This window comes from Pelophylax lessonae, assembly GCF_965119305.1.
Source record: "Pelophylax lessonae genome assembly, chromosome: 5".
Lineage (NCBI taxonomy): Eukaryota > Metazoa > Chordata > Amphibia > Anura > Ranidae > Pelophylax > Pelophylax lessonae.
Genome location: NC_138772.1, coordinates 232,824,658 through 232,841,069, shown reverse-complemented (window position 1 = coordinate 232,841,069; position 16,412 = coordinate 232,824,658). Strand labels below are relative to the sequence as shown.

At 43.4% G+C, this 16,412-nt stretch overlaps 1 protein-coding gene across 1 annotated transcript in view; it reads left to right on the top strand.

Moving 5' to 3' along the window:
* Positions 1-16,412, top strand: part of ACAA1 (acetyl-CoA acyltransferase 1) — a 73,166-nt gene that overhangs the window by 52,717 nt on the left and 4,037 nt on the right. Inside the window, exons 8-10 of the mRNA XM_082259715.1 lie at positions 6,485-6,675; positions 13,773-13,952; positions 14,037-14,092. Coding sequence (XP_082115841.1) covers positions 6,485-6,675; positions 13,773-13,952; positions 14,037-14,092 — 427 coding nt within the window. The remainder of the gene's footprint in view (positions 1-6,484; positions 6,676-13,772; positions 13,953-14,036; positions 14,093-16,412) is intronic.

Sequence of the window (16,412 nt, the reverse complement as noted above, 5' to 3'; positions counted from 1 at the left end):
TAGTTCTAGTTCACAAGCATTACTGTTCTGTACCCCACACACATCTTTGAAGCATTCGAAGGAAACTCGTTGGGAAAAGAGTCAGTGTCCTTCAGTAAAACTGATGTTGAAGACTTGGAATACAGTACGGGTAATATTTCAATACTCAGAATATACATTATTTGGGACAAAAAAAAACCCCTAACGGAGCTCGAAGGATTGGAGAATATTAATTACTGGAAACAGAGGGGGTTGTAAGACTATCGCAATTGTATGTGGTGGAGGAGCTTAAGACATTTCCGGAGTTGAGAGGAATTTGGGTTTTTAAATAGGCTTTTAAATAAGAATTTTTACCAGTACTTGCAGTTAAGACACGCATTGACAACCCAATTTAAAGAAAGGAGGTTAGAATGGAGTAGAGCCCCCTTGCTGAAAATGCTGGTATATACCACTTCCTTAAAAGGGATGACGTCAAAATCGTGTTAAAAAAAAAAAATACTTTTTTAAGTTATGGAAAAGGACTCCCAGCTCTCTAGCAGGGTAAAATTTGGAAGACGATGTAGGAGAATTATCAGATGTCCAATGGAATGATATAGTAACCTCAATAGATCTAGATATTGTCCCTACCAGCAGCCCAGAAACTCACACAGCTTTTATATTATTCATAGATTATACTATACACCAAAAAGATTATCTCAATTTGGGAGACGTCCAAATGCATCTTGCCCCAGGTGTAGGGCTGCAGTTGGGGACTTGATCCATATGCTCTGGAGGTGCCCCAAGGTATACAGACATTGGGAAGGGGTATTGAGCAAACTTAACTGTAGTATTTAAATTAGATCTATGAATGGACCCAAAATGTTGTATATTGGGAAATATGGAGCAAAATGTGAGATCAGCATCCAAACGAGTCGCAGTTCTGAGATGTTTATACCAGGCTAGGAAGGGGATTATTTCCAAGTGGATAATGCCTAGGCCACCCTCTGTAATGGATTTGTGGAAAATTGTCAATAATACAGTAGTAAGGGAAAAAAGAATATAAATAGAAGAAGGGGTAATGAAACTAGATTGAAGAAGATATGGAAAATATGGATTGAAACCCTAGGACTGATATCCGAATTTGAGCATATATAGAAAGTTTGTGCCTGTACTATATTATTTTTAATTTTGAAATTAGGGTGGGGGAGGGGGGGGAGTGACATTTTAGAAATATATGTTTTTATGGAAATAATTCTGTTGCTTTGTATGGAAATTTTGCATTTGGAAAAACATAATTTAAAATAAAAAATGAATTGCATAAAAAAAAAAAAAAAAATGTTTCTCGTGTTAGGAGAGGTATGGACTCCAGAGAAGGACATATCATTCTGACCCTGTTCAAATCATTAGTAAGACCTCATCTGCAATATGCAGTTATGTTTTTGGCACCAGTTCTCAAAAAGGATATTGGGGAACTGGACACAGTGCAGAGAAGGGCAACCAAACTGATAAGAGGCATGGAGGAGCTCAGCTATGAGAAAAGATTAAAGGAACTGAATTTATCCTCTTGAGAATAGGAGATTAGGGGGGATATGATCAACGTGTATAAATACATAAATGGTCCATCTAGGGAACCTGGTGTTGAGTTATTCACTTTTAAGGTCAACACAGAGGACAAGGGGGCACTCTTTATGTCGAGGAAAAGAGATTTTGCGTGCGTCTGACCGGGCTGTGCGACTCAGTGTTGTGCGTCTGACCGGGCTGTGCGACTCGGTGTTGTGCTTCTGACCGGGCTGTGCGACTGAGTGTTGTGCGTCTGACCGGGCTGTGCGACTGAGTGTTGTGCGTCTGACCGGGCTGTGCGACTTAGTGTTGTGCGTCTGACCGGGCTGTGCGACTTAGTGTTGTGCGTCTGACCGGGCTGTGCGACTCAGCGTTGTGCGTCTGACCGGGCTGTGAGATTGTGAGTGTTGGGTGACTGACCGGTGTCAAGTGAGTGAAGCGGAGTACCAGAGGGTGAGAAGGTAGAGTTAGGAAGCCAGGTAATAGCCACATAGGATAGACTTAAATCGCTGAATCCCCATTAGATTAGATAGTAGGTACAATGCCCGGCGGGTGTGGAGATGCGACTCGGTGTACATCTTGTGATATGTATGCGTTCCTCGGTCATGCGATCGAGGGCGAATACAAATGCGCAAAATGTGAGCACGTTGCTTCCCTGGAAGCTCAGGTCCTGAATCTAGGGAAGCAGCTGGCAACACTGAGACGAATGTCCATACCGGAGGAGAGCCAGGATTGTACCAATCAGGTGCAGACAGGGGCCTGCACAGAGGTGGGCGGAGTATCGGAGGTGCAGGCATCAGAGCAGAGTAGAGGGGTGACAGTTAGGAGGGGTAGAAGGGGACAAGTCAAGGAGGCTGATCCTGGGCTGGAGCACCCCAATAGATACGCCCCGTTGTGTGATGTTGGGGAAACCAGTCAGGGACCAGCATTGCTGGAGCAGAGCGACACCCCTAGCTGCCAGGGGAAGAACTCCTCCAGTGAGGCCGGGAGAAAGGGAAAGGAAAGACAGGTGTTGGTGGTAGGGGACTCAATTATTAGAAGGGCAGACAGTGTAATCTGTGACAAAGAACGTGTGCGCCGAACAGTCTGTTGTTTGCCGGGCGCTCGGGTTCGGCACATCGCGGATCGGGTGAACAGATTATTGGGTGGGGCTGGGGAAGACCCAGCTGTCATGGTACACGTGGGTACCAATGACATAGGCAGAGGAAGACGGAGAATCCTAAACGATTTCAGGGACTTAGGCGCTAAGTTGAGGACTAGGACCTCCAAGGTAGTATTTTCCGAAATACTACCTGTACCTCGAGCCACACCAGAGAGGCAGCGGGAGATTAGGGAAGTTAACGAGTGGCTGAGGAGCTGGTGTAGTAAGGAGGGTTTCGGGTTCCTGGAGAACTGGGCCGACTTCTCAGTCGGCCACCGGCTCTTTGGTAGGGACGGATTGCACCTAAATGGGGTGGGTGCAGCCGTACTGGGTGCGAGGATGGCCAAAAAGTTAGAGGGGCTTTTAAACTAGGGAATGGGGGGGAGGGTACAGATGTAGAATTAGCCAGTGGAAAGCAAGTTTCAAAGGGCAGAAATGGGGGCATTAGCGGTAGGGTGTTCGGAGCTCCTATACCCAGGGTGGGTACGGGGAAAAATCAAGAGAGCAGCCTAAAAACATCAAAATTACGAGGCTTATATACCAATGCCAGAAGCCTGGCCAACAAGATGGGAGAGCTGGAGCTGCTGATGTTTGAGGAGGACTTAGATTTTGTGGGGATAACTGAGACTTGGTTTGACAGCTCTCATGACTGGATGGCGACCATTCAGGGGTATTCCCTTTATCGCAGAGATAGAGAGGGTAAAAAAGGGGGAGGGGTATGTTTGTATATTAAGAACAGTATACAGGTAAATATGAGGGATGATATTAATAATGGAGCTATGGACGAGGCAGAATCCCTATGGGTAGAGCTTCAAAGGAAAGGCACGGTGGGGAAGGTAATATTGGGCGTATGCTATAGGCCCCCAAACCAGAGGGAGGAGGGTGAGGTGGACCTCATGTTACAGATAGGATTGGCAGCAAGGATGGGAAATGTCATTATAATGGGGGACTTTAATTATCCTGATATAGACTTGGCAGAAGGAACCGCGCATTCAGCCAAGCTTCGGCAGTTCCTAAATGTTTTGCAGGACAATTTCATGGGTCAGATGGTGAATGCACCGACAAGAAACAATGCGGTACTTGACCTACTGATTACCAACAATACAGACCTGCTCACGGATATAGAAATACGGGACAACTTAGGGAACAGTGACCATAGGTCAATTGGTTTCAGTATTAATTACAGTAATAGGAAACACAAGGGTAATATAAGGACACTGAATTTCAAAAGAGCCAATTTCCCTAAACTGCGCTCGCTGCTAGAAAATATCAAATGGGATAGAACCCTGGGAACAAAGAACACGGAGGAAAAATGGGAGTGCTTCAAGAGCATACTTAATAAGGGGGTGGGCCAGTGCATTCCACAGGGAAATAAATTTAAAAGAGCAAAACTAAACCCTGGGTGGCTAAACTCCAACATAAAAATGTATATTTAGAGCTAAAGAAAAGGCCTTCAAAAAATACAAGACTGAGGGGTCATTGGCAGCATTTAAGCACTACAAAGAGTGTAATAAGAAATGTAAAGATGAAATCAGGGCGGCTAAAATAGAACACGAGAGACATATAGCGGAGGAGAGTAAAAAGAACCCCAAGAAGTTCTTTAAGTATATAAACAGTAGGAAAGCGAGGCCAGAACACATTGGCCCCATAAAAGATGATAAAGGAAAAATGGCCACTGAGGACAGAGAAAAGGCGGAAGTGTTAAATAATTTCTTTTCTTCAGTCTTCACAAAGGAATCGGGGGGCTACACGAACCCCGCTTGTAAGGCCGAACTAAATAATACACCTCAGGAAGTGCCGCCATGGCTAACAGAGGATAGACTTAGAGCTAAACTAGAGAAACTTAACATAAATAAATCCCCGGGACCGGATGGCTTGCACCCAAGGGTTCTTAATGAGCTCAGCCAGGTGATTGCCAGACCATTATTCTTGATCTTTAAGGATAGTTTACAGACGGGTATGGTGCCAGCTGATTGGAAAAAAGCCAACGTGGTACCAATATTTAAAAAGGGGCCGAGATATATCCCGGGTAACTATAGGCCGGTCAGCCTAACATCAGTAGTCTGCAAAATTTTGGAGGGGATGATAAGGGACCACATACAAGACTTTAGTAATGAAAACGGTATTATAAGTAGTAATCAGCATGGATTCATGAAAAATCGTTCATGCCAAACCAATCTATTAACCTTCTACGATGAAGTGAGCTGCCACTTAGATAAAGGTAAGCCTGTGGATGTGGTGTATCTGGACTTTGCAAAGGCCTTTGACACCGTTCCCCACAAACGCTTACTGTACAAACTAAGGAAGATAGGTATGGACCATAAGGTGAGTACCTGGATAGAGAACTGGCTCCAGGGGAGAGTACAGAGGGTGGTGATTAATGGGGAGTACTCTGATTGGGCGGGTGTGGAAAGTGGGGTCCCCCAGGGTTCTGTCCTGGGACCAATCCTGTTTAATTTATTCATAAATGATCTAGAGGAGGGGATATCTAGTACAATCTCAGTATTTGCAGATGATACTAAATTAGGCATGCCAATATCTTCTATGCAGGATGTGGAAATCTTGCAAGCAGACCTGAACAAAATAATGGGGTGGGCAACTACATGGCAGATGAGGTTTAATGTAGAAAAATGTAAAGTAATGCACTTGGGGGCCAGAAACCAGAAAGCAAGCTACTCACTAGGGGGGGAACCTCTGGGTGAGTCTAGGATGGAAAGGGACCTGGGGGTACTGGTAGACAACAGGCTTGGAAGTGGCATGCAATGCCAAGCCGCTGCAAGCAAAGCCAACAGAATACTGGGTTGTATAAAAAAGGGGATTCACTCCAGAAATAAAGAGATTATTCTTCCACTCTACAAGACTCTGGTCCGGCCACATCTGGAGTATGCTGTCCAGTTCTGGGCACCGGTCCTCAGGAAGGATGTGCTGGAACTGGAGAAAGTCCAGAGAAGGGCAACAAAAATAATTAGGGGAATGGAGGACATCAGCTATGAGGAAAGACTACAAGCACTGAACCTATTCTCTCTGGAGAAGAGACGATTGAGGGGGGATATGATATCAATGTACAAATACTGTACTGGCGACCCTAGCATAAGGAACAAACTATTCAGAGAAAGGAGATACAATAAGACACGTGGCCACTCACTAAAACTTGAGGAAAGGCGGTTTAACCTTAAAGTGCGTAAGGGGTTCTTCACTGTAAGAGCGGTAAGGATGTGGAATTCTCTTCCGCAAGCAGTCGTATCAGCGGGGAGCATTGATAGTTTCAAAAAACTATTGGATGGACACCTTAAAGACCACAACATACAGGGGTATACAATGTACGGTTAAAAGCAAACACACACACACATCATAGGTTGAACTGGATGGACTTGTGTCTTTTTTCAGCCTCACTAACTATGTAACTATGTAATTATGGAAAGGTTTCTTCACAGTAAGAGTTGTGAAAATGTAGAATGGACTCCCTCAAGAGCTGGTTCTGGCCAGCTCAGATTGCTTTAAAAAAGACCTAGATTCTTTCCTAAATGTACATAATATAACTGAATGCCAACATTTATAGGTAGAGTTGATCCAGGGAATATCTGATTTCCTCTTAGGGGATCAGGAAGAATTGTTTTCCCTCGATGGAGTGAATGGGATCATGCTTTGCTGGTTTTTTTGGCCTTCCTCTGGATCAACTGGGTATAGGATTGTGTATATGGGATTGTATAATTTAATTTTTTTTTTTTTTTATTGGTTGAACTGGATGGACTTTTTTTTCAATCTGACTAACTATGTAACAAAGCAGCATGCAAAGAGATCTCTATTTTAATCTCCCATTTTTAGGGCTGCAGCTGCCCAAAGAGCAGGCCACTTTAAGGCTGAAATAGTTCCTGTAACCACCACAGTCACTGATGATCAAGGCAATACAAAGACCATCACAGTAAGTGAAGATGATGGCATCCGGCCAAGCACCACCCTGGAGGGGCTAGCAAAACTTAAACCAGCCTTTAAACAAGACGGAAGCACTACTGCTGGTATGTGGCTTGGCTCATTTATGCCCTTTTTAACTATGACAAGCAGTTGTGCCATTTGATTATGGTGTTTATATATTTCATTACATGTGTGACATTTCCACGGCATTGTTTTAAGGGGATAAACATTCAAAACCACTGGGTAGAAGTGTCAGAAAGCTTTTAATGGTGATCTTTCAGAGGCAAAGAGTGAAAAGAATAGTAATACAAGTTAATTTATAGAAATTGAATACACCGCAGAAGGACCTAAATTTGAGAAAATAGTTTGTGTCACAGACTTTCAAGAATACCGTAACCACTTCTGGACCGGAAGGTTTTCCCCCTTAATGACCAGTCCATTTTTTGTGATTCAGCACTGCATTACTTTAACTGACAATTGCGCGGTTGTGCGACACTGTACCCCAAAAAAATTGATGCCCTTTTTTCTCCACAAATGGAGCTTTCTTTAATTTTTTTTTTACTTTCTAAACGTCCCCCCCCCCCCAAAAAAGGAAAAAATCTGTGGGTTTTTTTTTCATCATTTAAGGCCAATTTGTATTTTGCCACATATTTTTTTGGTAAAAAAATACCAATAAGTGTATATTGATTGGTTTGCATAAATATCAGGTCTACAAACTAGGGTAAAGATTTGCCATTTTTATTTATTTATTTATTTATTTATTTTTTAATAGTAATGTCAGCTATCAGTGATTTTTAGTGTGACTGCAACATTGCAGCCGACAGATCAGACACCTAACTGACATTTTTATGGAAGGTTGTAACATATGAAACATAAATTACAAAAGTGCGCTAAACATAGAGAACAAAAATGTTCACAAAACGTGTCTGCTGGACATCCAGCTAAACATAAAGTCTATATTTCCAAATGGTGAGACTGTACACAAATCTTGCAAATCCAAAGAGTATAGTGAGGTTGGGGAGTGATGGGAGGTGGGTGTAGCCTCTTCCCAGGTGGTGATCCAAAATGTGCTCTAACATACACGTGAAACACCCAGTGGTAGGAAGGGACTCTTACCAAAATGTGAAGAGATGCAATCATGTAATGTGTAAAATCCTGGGGTCCAATATGGTCAACTTCCTACAGAGATGCTAGCAGCACGGCCACAGCTCCAGTCCCAGAAGCCGACTCATCAGTGGAAACGCGTCGGGGGGAGCTAGCCGTGCTGCTACCGGTCCTGGACTTACTGCAGACGTCCGCGACCATACCCTCATATGCTGTAAATTTCATCTGGAAATTGTAAGTGTTACTCTATTCTTATTGATTCAATAAATTGGAGGTAATGCACTATAGTCCCCTCTTCTTCCTTGGGCATGTTCTTCTTGGCGATATCCCCCTGTTTGGAAGCCTGTAGATCCCCTTAATGTGGAAGCAGTTGGTCGCTTTATTCCATCTGAGAATTTTACCATCAAGTTGACCATATTGGACCCCAGGAATTTACACATTACATGATTGCATCTCTTCACATTTTGGTAAGAGTCCCTTCCTACCACTGGGTGTTTCACGTGTATGTTAGAGCACATTTTGGATCACCACCTGGGAAGAGGCTACACCCACCTCCCATCACTCCCCAACCTCACTTTGGATTTGCAAGATTTGTGTACAGTCTCACCATTTGGAAATATAGACTTTATGTTTAGCTGGATGTCCAGCAGACACGTTTTGTGAACATTTTTGTTCTCTATGTTTAGTGCACTTTTGTAATTTATGTTTCATATGTTACAACCTTCCATATCTTATTTCATTTTCAGTGCTGCTTTCTTTCACCTTTCACTAAGGTTCGCGCACCTATTTTTTATCCCACATTACTGACATTTTTGACACTTTGCTTTTTTGCTCCTTTTTGGTGTTTTTAAATATACTACTAAAAGCAGTTGATCTATTATTTTCTTAAGCGCCAAAATACCCGTTGATCATGTCAGAAATCTTATGCTGTTGTGTGCACTCTGCAGCCTGTTTTTCAAACAATGTAATGAGGAAGTGTGTTAGGACTACAGAACACCTTCTGGAGACGAAAGGGGTAGCTGTTCTCTACTTATAAAACACTTCTGTTCTAAGATAACAACCATGCTTCTCTGCAAATCCAGTACGTAATTATTCACTTAGGGAGGGAAATGTGTTACTGGCAGGATTACTAGATACATGAAAGGAAAAAAGCCTAAAACATAATTAATTCAGCTGTCACATCTAAAGACTGGCAAGCTGCAATATACAGTATCAGCACCATGACTAAATGGTTAGCACTTCCGCCAAGCAGTACTAGGGTCGTTGTTCGAATCCCAGCTACGGCACTACCTGCAGAGGGTTTGCACTCTAAAACATGCTGGTAGGTTAATGGGCTCCTATCTGGTATGTGTGTGTGTGTAAGAATGTAAGTTAGGGATCTTGGATTGTAAACTTTGAGGGCAGGGCCTGATGTAACTGTACAATATACAGTATATGTAAAGCACTTTGTAAATTGACGGTGCTATATAAGTACCTGTCATAAATAAAACTATTGTTCTTGAGGTAGATATGCTGAATCACAATTGAAATGCATAATCGGTAAAGTGTCTTGTATGGTAAAACATTTTGCTTAATCTTTCGTTCATTGACGGACACAGCTATTCATCTTTATGACCGTGGGGTTATGCTGCCCCCTACAGGAGTAGGACAATAGGCAGAGAAAAGCTTGAGCACGCCTATGGGGCAGTCCCTGGGGGTATACTTCCACTTCCTGCTATAGGTATTCAGTTTTTTTTCCTGCCTAGTTAGGAGTAAGGACCTAGTTCCTTGATGGGATCTCTGGTCCTAGCTATTTTTTTTTATTTTTTTTAATAGAATTTTTTCCAAATGGTCACTTCATCCGGAGATGTTCAGTCAGTTGTGTCTCCAGTGGGGGACTCCCGGGGTGGACCTGTTGGCCTCTCGCCTCAACAGGAGAGTTCAGAGGTTTGTGGCACGGTCTCTGGACCCTCTAGCCGACGCCAAAGACTCCCTATTGGCTTCCTGGAGTCATTATCGTCTGATATGTCTTTCCTCCTCTCAAGCTTCTGCTGCGACTCCTGTGCAGGATCGAAGCAGAAGGGATTCCAGTCATTCTAGTGGCTCCAGACTGGCCTCGCTGGTCTTGGTACGCCGATCTGGTACAGCTGGTCGCCGATATTTCTTGGCGACTCCCTCTCAGGGAAGATCTGCTGTCTCAAGGACCGATCTTCCATCCTGCTTTGCAGTCGCTGGCTTTGACGGCCTGGCTGTTGAAAGCCAGGTGCTAAAGGATAGAGGATTATCTGATTCGGTGATTCCTATGCTTTTAAAAGCTAGAAAATCTACTTCAAGGAAGATTTACCATCATACCTGGAAGACGTACATCGCGCACCCTCGCTCCTTTTTGATGACTCGGATCTTGGCTTTCCTCCAGCGAGTGGTCGAACAACATTTTGGCCTTGAGTACCATCAAGAGACAAGTCTCGGCCTTGGTGATTTTCTTTCCGCGTCCGTTTGCCTCACACTCCTTGGTGCCTACTTTTCTCCAGGGACTGAGACACTTGTTGCCTTGGGGCCTCAATTTGGTTTTGACAGTTCTTTAGAAACCTCCTTTTGAAAATATTAGGGAGATTCCCCTGCTTACATTATTCCAGAAGGTGGCTATTACTTCGGTGCGCAGGGTGTCTGATCTGGCGGCGCTGTCTTGCTGTTCACCTTTATCTAGTTGTTCACAGGGATAAAGTGGTTCTTTGGCCATGTCTATCGTTCCTTCCTAGGGTCATCTCCAATTTTCATCTGAATGAAGACATTGTGTTGCCTTCCCTGTGTCCCAGGCCAAAGCATCCTAAGGAAGTTGCCTTGCATTCCCTGGATGTGGTTTGGGCAATAAGGGTATACCTGGCAGCTACGGAGTCGTTTTGAAAGTCCAGACTCAGTTTGTCCTCACGGATGGACCTCACAAGGGACTGGCTGCTTCTGCTGCGACCATTTTCAGATGGATCAGGCAGACTGTGATTCAGGCTTATTCTATTAAGGGTCAGGTTCCTCCTTTCCCTGTCAGGGCGCACTCTACTCGGGCGATGAGTGCCTCCTGGGCCTTCTGTCATCAGGCATCAGTGGTGCTAGTTTGCAAAGCGGCCACTTGGTCGCCTGTGCACACAATCACAAAGTTTTATGTGTTGGCACCTGCGGATGCTTCTTTTGGCCCCAAAGTCTTGCAGGCTGCTGTTTAGAGGATTGTCCTCTTTGAGGGTGTGTTTTTTTTTTTTATTCTTTCCCAAGTGAGCTTCAGTTGTTCTCAGTTGGCTATGTTTAGCCTTTTTGTTTGTTATCTGCTGTTCGCACCCCTCATGTTTGACACTGCTTTTAGATGTCCCTACAGTCATGAAGATGAAGAGCTGTGTCCTTCAATGAAGGAAAGAGGAAATGGGATTTTTGACCTACCGTAAATTCCATTTCTCTGATGTTCATTGACGGACACAGCACCCGTCCCTCTTTGGAGTTGGGTTTTTTTTTTTCTTCTTACACTGCTCGTTACAAAACTGAATACCTATAGCAGGAAGTGGAAGTATATCCCCAGGGACTGCCCCATAGGCGTGCTCAAGCTTTTCTCTGCCTAGTGTCCTCCTGTGGAGGGCAGCATAACCCTACAGTCATGAAGATGAAAGAGCTGTGTCTGTCAGTGAACATCAGAGAGATGGATTTTACCGTAAGTCAAAAATCCACACAAGCCAGACAAACCATACGCTAAGTTCTGTCTGTCTTTTTTCTTTCTCTGGTAGACAGTGACCCAGAAGGAGAAGCTGCACACTGAAGAGGTCATCTCTGTGCTCTATTCTTCAGTCCCCAAGCTATATTTGTTAAACACACAGCACTGTTTAATTCAGTAAAGCCTGGCTGTATAATTGTGAATGGGTTCTGCAGAGGATTACAGGCAGCTAGTACAAAAATTCAGGTATTATAAAAACTATAGATATATAAATAAATAATTTCTAAATAAATACCCGACTTGATTAAATAGGGTGTTTGCACATCTAAAGCTTGGTTTTAAAAAGAAAAAAAAAAAAAAATAGGACAGGTTTATACTTGCCTACTCTGTGTAGTGGAGTGGCCCCAATCCTCCTCTTCTGGGGTCCCCAGCCAGGCGCTCCTGGCTCCACCACATCAGTGAGTTCCCCATAGAAAGCCGCTTTCTATGGGCATTCATGCAGGCTCGCTTCTGAGCCTCACTTATTGCATTTGTGGACACAGACCGCGGGACTTGGCCCTGCCTTCTGCTCCCTCTTCACTGGCTTTGATTGACAGCGTAATTCCCATTGCCTCAGCAAAACCAGTGAGAGCAGGAAGTGAGGGCAGAAGGGCTGCAGGTGTTCAAGGTGCTGGATCGAATGAGGGCTCAGGTAAGAAAAAAAAGGGGGGGGGATACGAACACCTAAATGTTTACTTTAATGCAATGAATGGCTTGTTTACACTGCAGTCACCGCAAAGGCACATAGAAAACAATGTGCCCTACTTGCACTGTATTGCTACCTTCAGGCGGGTTGCAGTGCGTTACGCCGAAGCTTACCTTTACATACATAGTACGTTATCTGCGTGCACTGTTGTCTGCATTCGAGAAAACAATGAAATGTTCCTTTGACATTTCAGTCAAACTGAAAAAAAGGTAAACCTGCATTGCATTGTTACAATGTAAGGCACCGCTCCCCACCACTAGTATAGAATGAACACAAGCTGTATGGTAAAACGAATATCTGCCCAAGGGGGTCTGCCTTGGGTATGTAGAGAATTGGGCAGGACGCTGCAGCAAATTATGGGTGTTTCAATATTCTGCTAAAAGGAGGGGGGGATCTTAAAACTTGGGGGGCTACACAGTAACACATGCCACAGTCATTGTACCCCCCAAAAAATGCTTTAAATACTGTGCCACAAGTCTAATCAGGGGTATGCTCACAGAGTGCAGGGGTCAGGAAAGCATAATGTACAGTTCAGAAGACAGAGTACAGCAGAGAATTATCTGTGAATTTCCTACAGGTGTATTCTTTAACTCCTTGCCGACTGCCCCACGCAGATTTACTGCGGCAGGGCGGCTCGGCAGCGCTTAATGGCGTACATCTACGTAATTATGTGCACGCGGTCACGGCGGCATGCTCCTGCTGTGATTAGACACAGCGTGGACCCAGACTGCGGGAGGAGTGGGCAGGATCGCAGCCGGCCTCCCACAATCTTTTTGACCAGGAGAGCACAGAGATTGCGTGTTTCAGCTAAGCTACAACACCCATCTCTGTGTGCCTGTTATAGAGCCCCCCCCTCTCCCCCCAAGTTAATTAGCACGATTGGCATACATTTAACCCTTTGATCACACCCCAGTATGAACCCCTTCCCTGCCAGTGTTATTTATACAGTAACAGTGCATATTATTTAGCACTGATTACTGTATTAATGTCACTGGTCCCCAAAAAGTGTCAAATGTTAGGTGTCCGATCTGTCCGCCACAATGTCACAGTTCCGCTAAAAATCACTGATCGCCGCCATTACTAATAAAAACAAAAAAAAAGTCCAAAAATCTATCCCGTAGTTTGTAAACGCTACAACTTTTGCGCAAACCAATTAAAATGCACGCTTTGGGATTTTTTTTTACCAAAAATATGTAGCAGAATACAAATTGGCCTAAACTGATAAAAAAATTTTGATTTTTTTTTTTGTTTGTTTTATAGCAGAAAGTAAAAATTTTTAGTTTTTTAAAAAATTGTCACTCCTTTTTTTTTTTGTTTATAGCGCATAATCTAAAAACCGCAGAGGTGATCAAATACCACCAAAAGAAAGCTCTATTTGTGGGGGAAAAAAATTGTGTACAGTGTCGCACGACCGCGCAATTGTTAAAGTAACATAGTGCCGAATCGCAAAAAATGGCCTGGTCATTAAGGGAGTAAAACCTTCCGGAGCTGAAGTGGTTAAAGCGACCAGCGGTGTATCATGCTGCTAATTCTGCCATGATGACTTTGAATTATAATTCATTAGTATTTATTTCTTCTTTAAGCAAACTGAAGTTGCTCATTTTGGGTTTTTTTTTCTCACTGGAGAACAAAAACTGTTTTTAAAGTCAAATTTTTTTTTTTTTTTTGTCCTATGTGTACAGGTAATGCCAGTCAAGTTAGCGATGGAGCTGCAGCAGTTTTGCTAGCTAGACGATCAACAGCCACACGTCTGGGTCTTCCTATCATGGGGGTGCTAAGGTCCTTTGCTGTAGTGGGGGTCCCTCCTGCTGTTATGGGGATAGGACCAGCCTATGCTATACCTGTGGCTTTAGAGAAAGCAGGTAGGTATTAACTGGTTTATTTAATGTAAAGTGTGATAATATAAATGATCTAAATATTTTATTAAAGTTTGTTTATGCCTACAGGTCTCACAATTGATGATATTGACGTGTATGAAATTAATGAAGCATTTGCCAGTCAAGTGAGTTCTATTCTGTGATTAACTATTTCAGCAAATATTTCAGGTGCCCAAAGATGGCACAACCTGGTCGGCTGTGAGCACATTTTACAGAATGGAGTGAATCTAATTTATTGCAGATGATTTTTCAATAAGTAGTTAAAACTAGTGTTGCATCTTACGAAAATCTGGTATTTTGATATTTGATTACCTTTACAAAATAAAGTGCCCAGATATGGATTATACAAAATAAGAACTTGGAAAAAAAAAAAGAAGACGGTTTAGGAAAAAGCAAAATCCCAGATATTGTGAAACTTTGCCGGAAAATGTGACTGTGTTAACAGCTGGCGTTATGCGAGACACATTGTGCTAAGTATGAGCATATGAGAAATGCAAACTTAGCTCAGTCTCTCACTGGCTGTCAATACAGTTATAATGGCTGCCACAGTTTTCTGTATGCTGGCTTTACCTAACAATAGCCCTGGCAACGCCTGCCTCCCCACTGGATATAGCTATATCAGCTTGTTCCTAAAGCAGAACTATACTTTATCTGAGAACCACAAACCAAAAATGCTATTTAATGAATTTTTAATATTCAAAGCAAAGTCACTCATCCATCCATGTCTCCATGCTCTATTTTGTTGAGAAATCACTTTGAAAATCACCCCCTATCAGTTCTGCCGTCGCCACCTTGTGTAAGAGCAGATGATTCATGTAGCATTTACTTCCTGGAATCCACCTGCCCTTGGCTCAGGTATGCAAGCAGGATAAGATGTGCATAGGCATGGAAACCAGGAAGTAACTGAAAAAGTGTAAAAAAAAAAAAAAAAAAAAAAAAAATTTAAAACAATCAAATATGATATACTTTACTATTCATTTCCTAATGCTAGCCACATAAGGAATAAAATGAATCAATGTTGATTGAGAGAGTGAGGTTCCACTTTAAAAATGTAATGCCCAAAGGCTCACTCCCCTTTCCTAAACCAACATTTGTCAGCTGCAGGACTGTGACTTGTCTGCATTGTGAGAGACAGGTGCAGCTACCGCAATGCAGGCAGGTAGGCAAGACTGGGTAAACTTTATCTTTTTTTAAGTAATATTTTTATTATTAATTTATTGAAATTAAGTCTGTTCAGAATTACCAGAACAAATATTTTGTCTTTTTAACTATTGCTGGACTGTGTACCTTTTTATAGCGTTCTACGTAGTCATATGCAGGTTGCATATTTGCTGGCTCCTAGGTTTTTAAATCTGGCTCCTAGTACTGAGTGAGATTTGTCCAGTCATGTTGTAATTTTTTCTTAAGTGCCATTATTTAGCTGCAGGCAGAATGACCCCTTAAACCTACTAGGTCATGGCAACCTTTAATCACATACTAAGTTATAGCAATATGGGTATTCTGTCCCCGCTACATGTTTCCCTGTGTGTAGCTCGACATGTAGCCTAAACCCTCCTATTCTGCAATAAGCCAGAGTGTCATTTTGAAGTTTTTTATTCACAAAACAGGGTGGGTGCTACTATTGAGAAAAACAAATACAGATACATATAAATAGTATATAATTTATACAGAAATACAATGAATAAGCTAGGTTGTAGATGAGTAGTAAGTAATTCTCACCAGCGCCCTTGGCGAGGAGCTGTATCGGTGCCCCCCCCCCCATGACCATGCCAACCTCCCCCCTTGCTCAATATTCCCCCCCCCCCCATTGCCATCTCCCCCCTTCCTCAATATCTCCAGCCCCCTTTGCACTTTCCCCCTCACTCAATATACCCTCCCACCCTTCCTGAAATCTACCTACTTATGCAATCCTCGTCCCACGCAGCACTCAGAGCCAGCTGTCCAATAAATGGCTATCCTCACTTGCCTCCCTCCCTGCCGTTTTTCCTGTCATGGTAGGGGAGTGGAGGGGGGGCGTCTGATGGTCTGATGTCAGGCGTGCTGTCTGTGTCATGCTGAGAGCCGAGTAGTCACACGACACCCGCCGCTCCTACGCAGACCGCGAGGGGGAGGTGCTCCCCCTGTGTACTGTGCAGGGCTGGTGCAAGGATTTTTTGACACCCTAGGCCAAACCTTATTTTGCCACCTCCCCCCCCCCCAATTGGCCTCGCCCCAGACTCCACTACCTTTACCCTGCCCATGTATATGGTGGAAACTACATAAACCTACCTGGTTCCCACATTCACCTACCTAACCACTACACTGACCTACCTGGCCACTACATTGACCTACCTGGCCATTAGAATGAGAACTACACTAACCACTACACTGACCTACCTAACCACTCCTCTGACCACTAACTAACTATTACACCGACTACTATACAGACCTCACACAACATTCTCC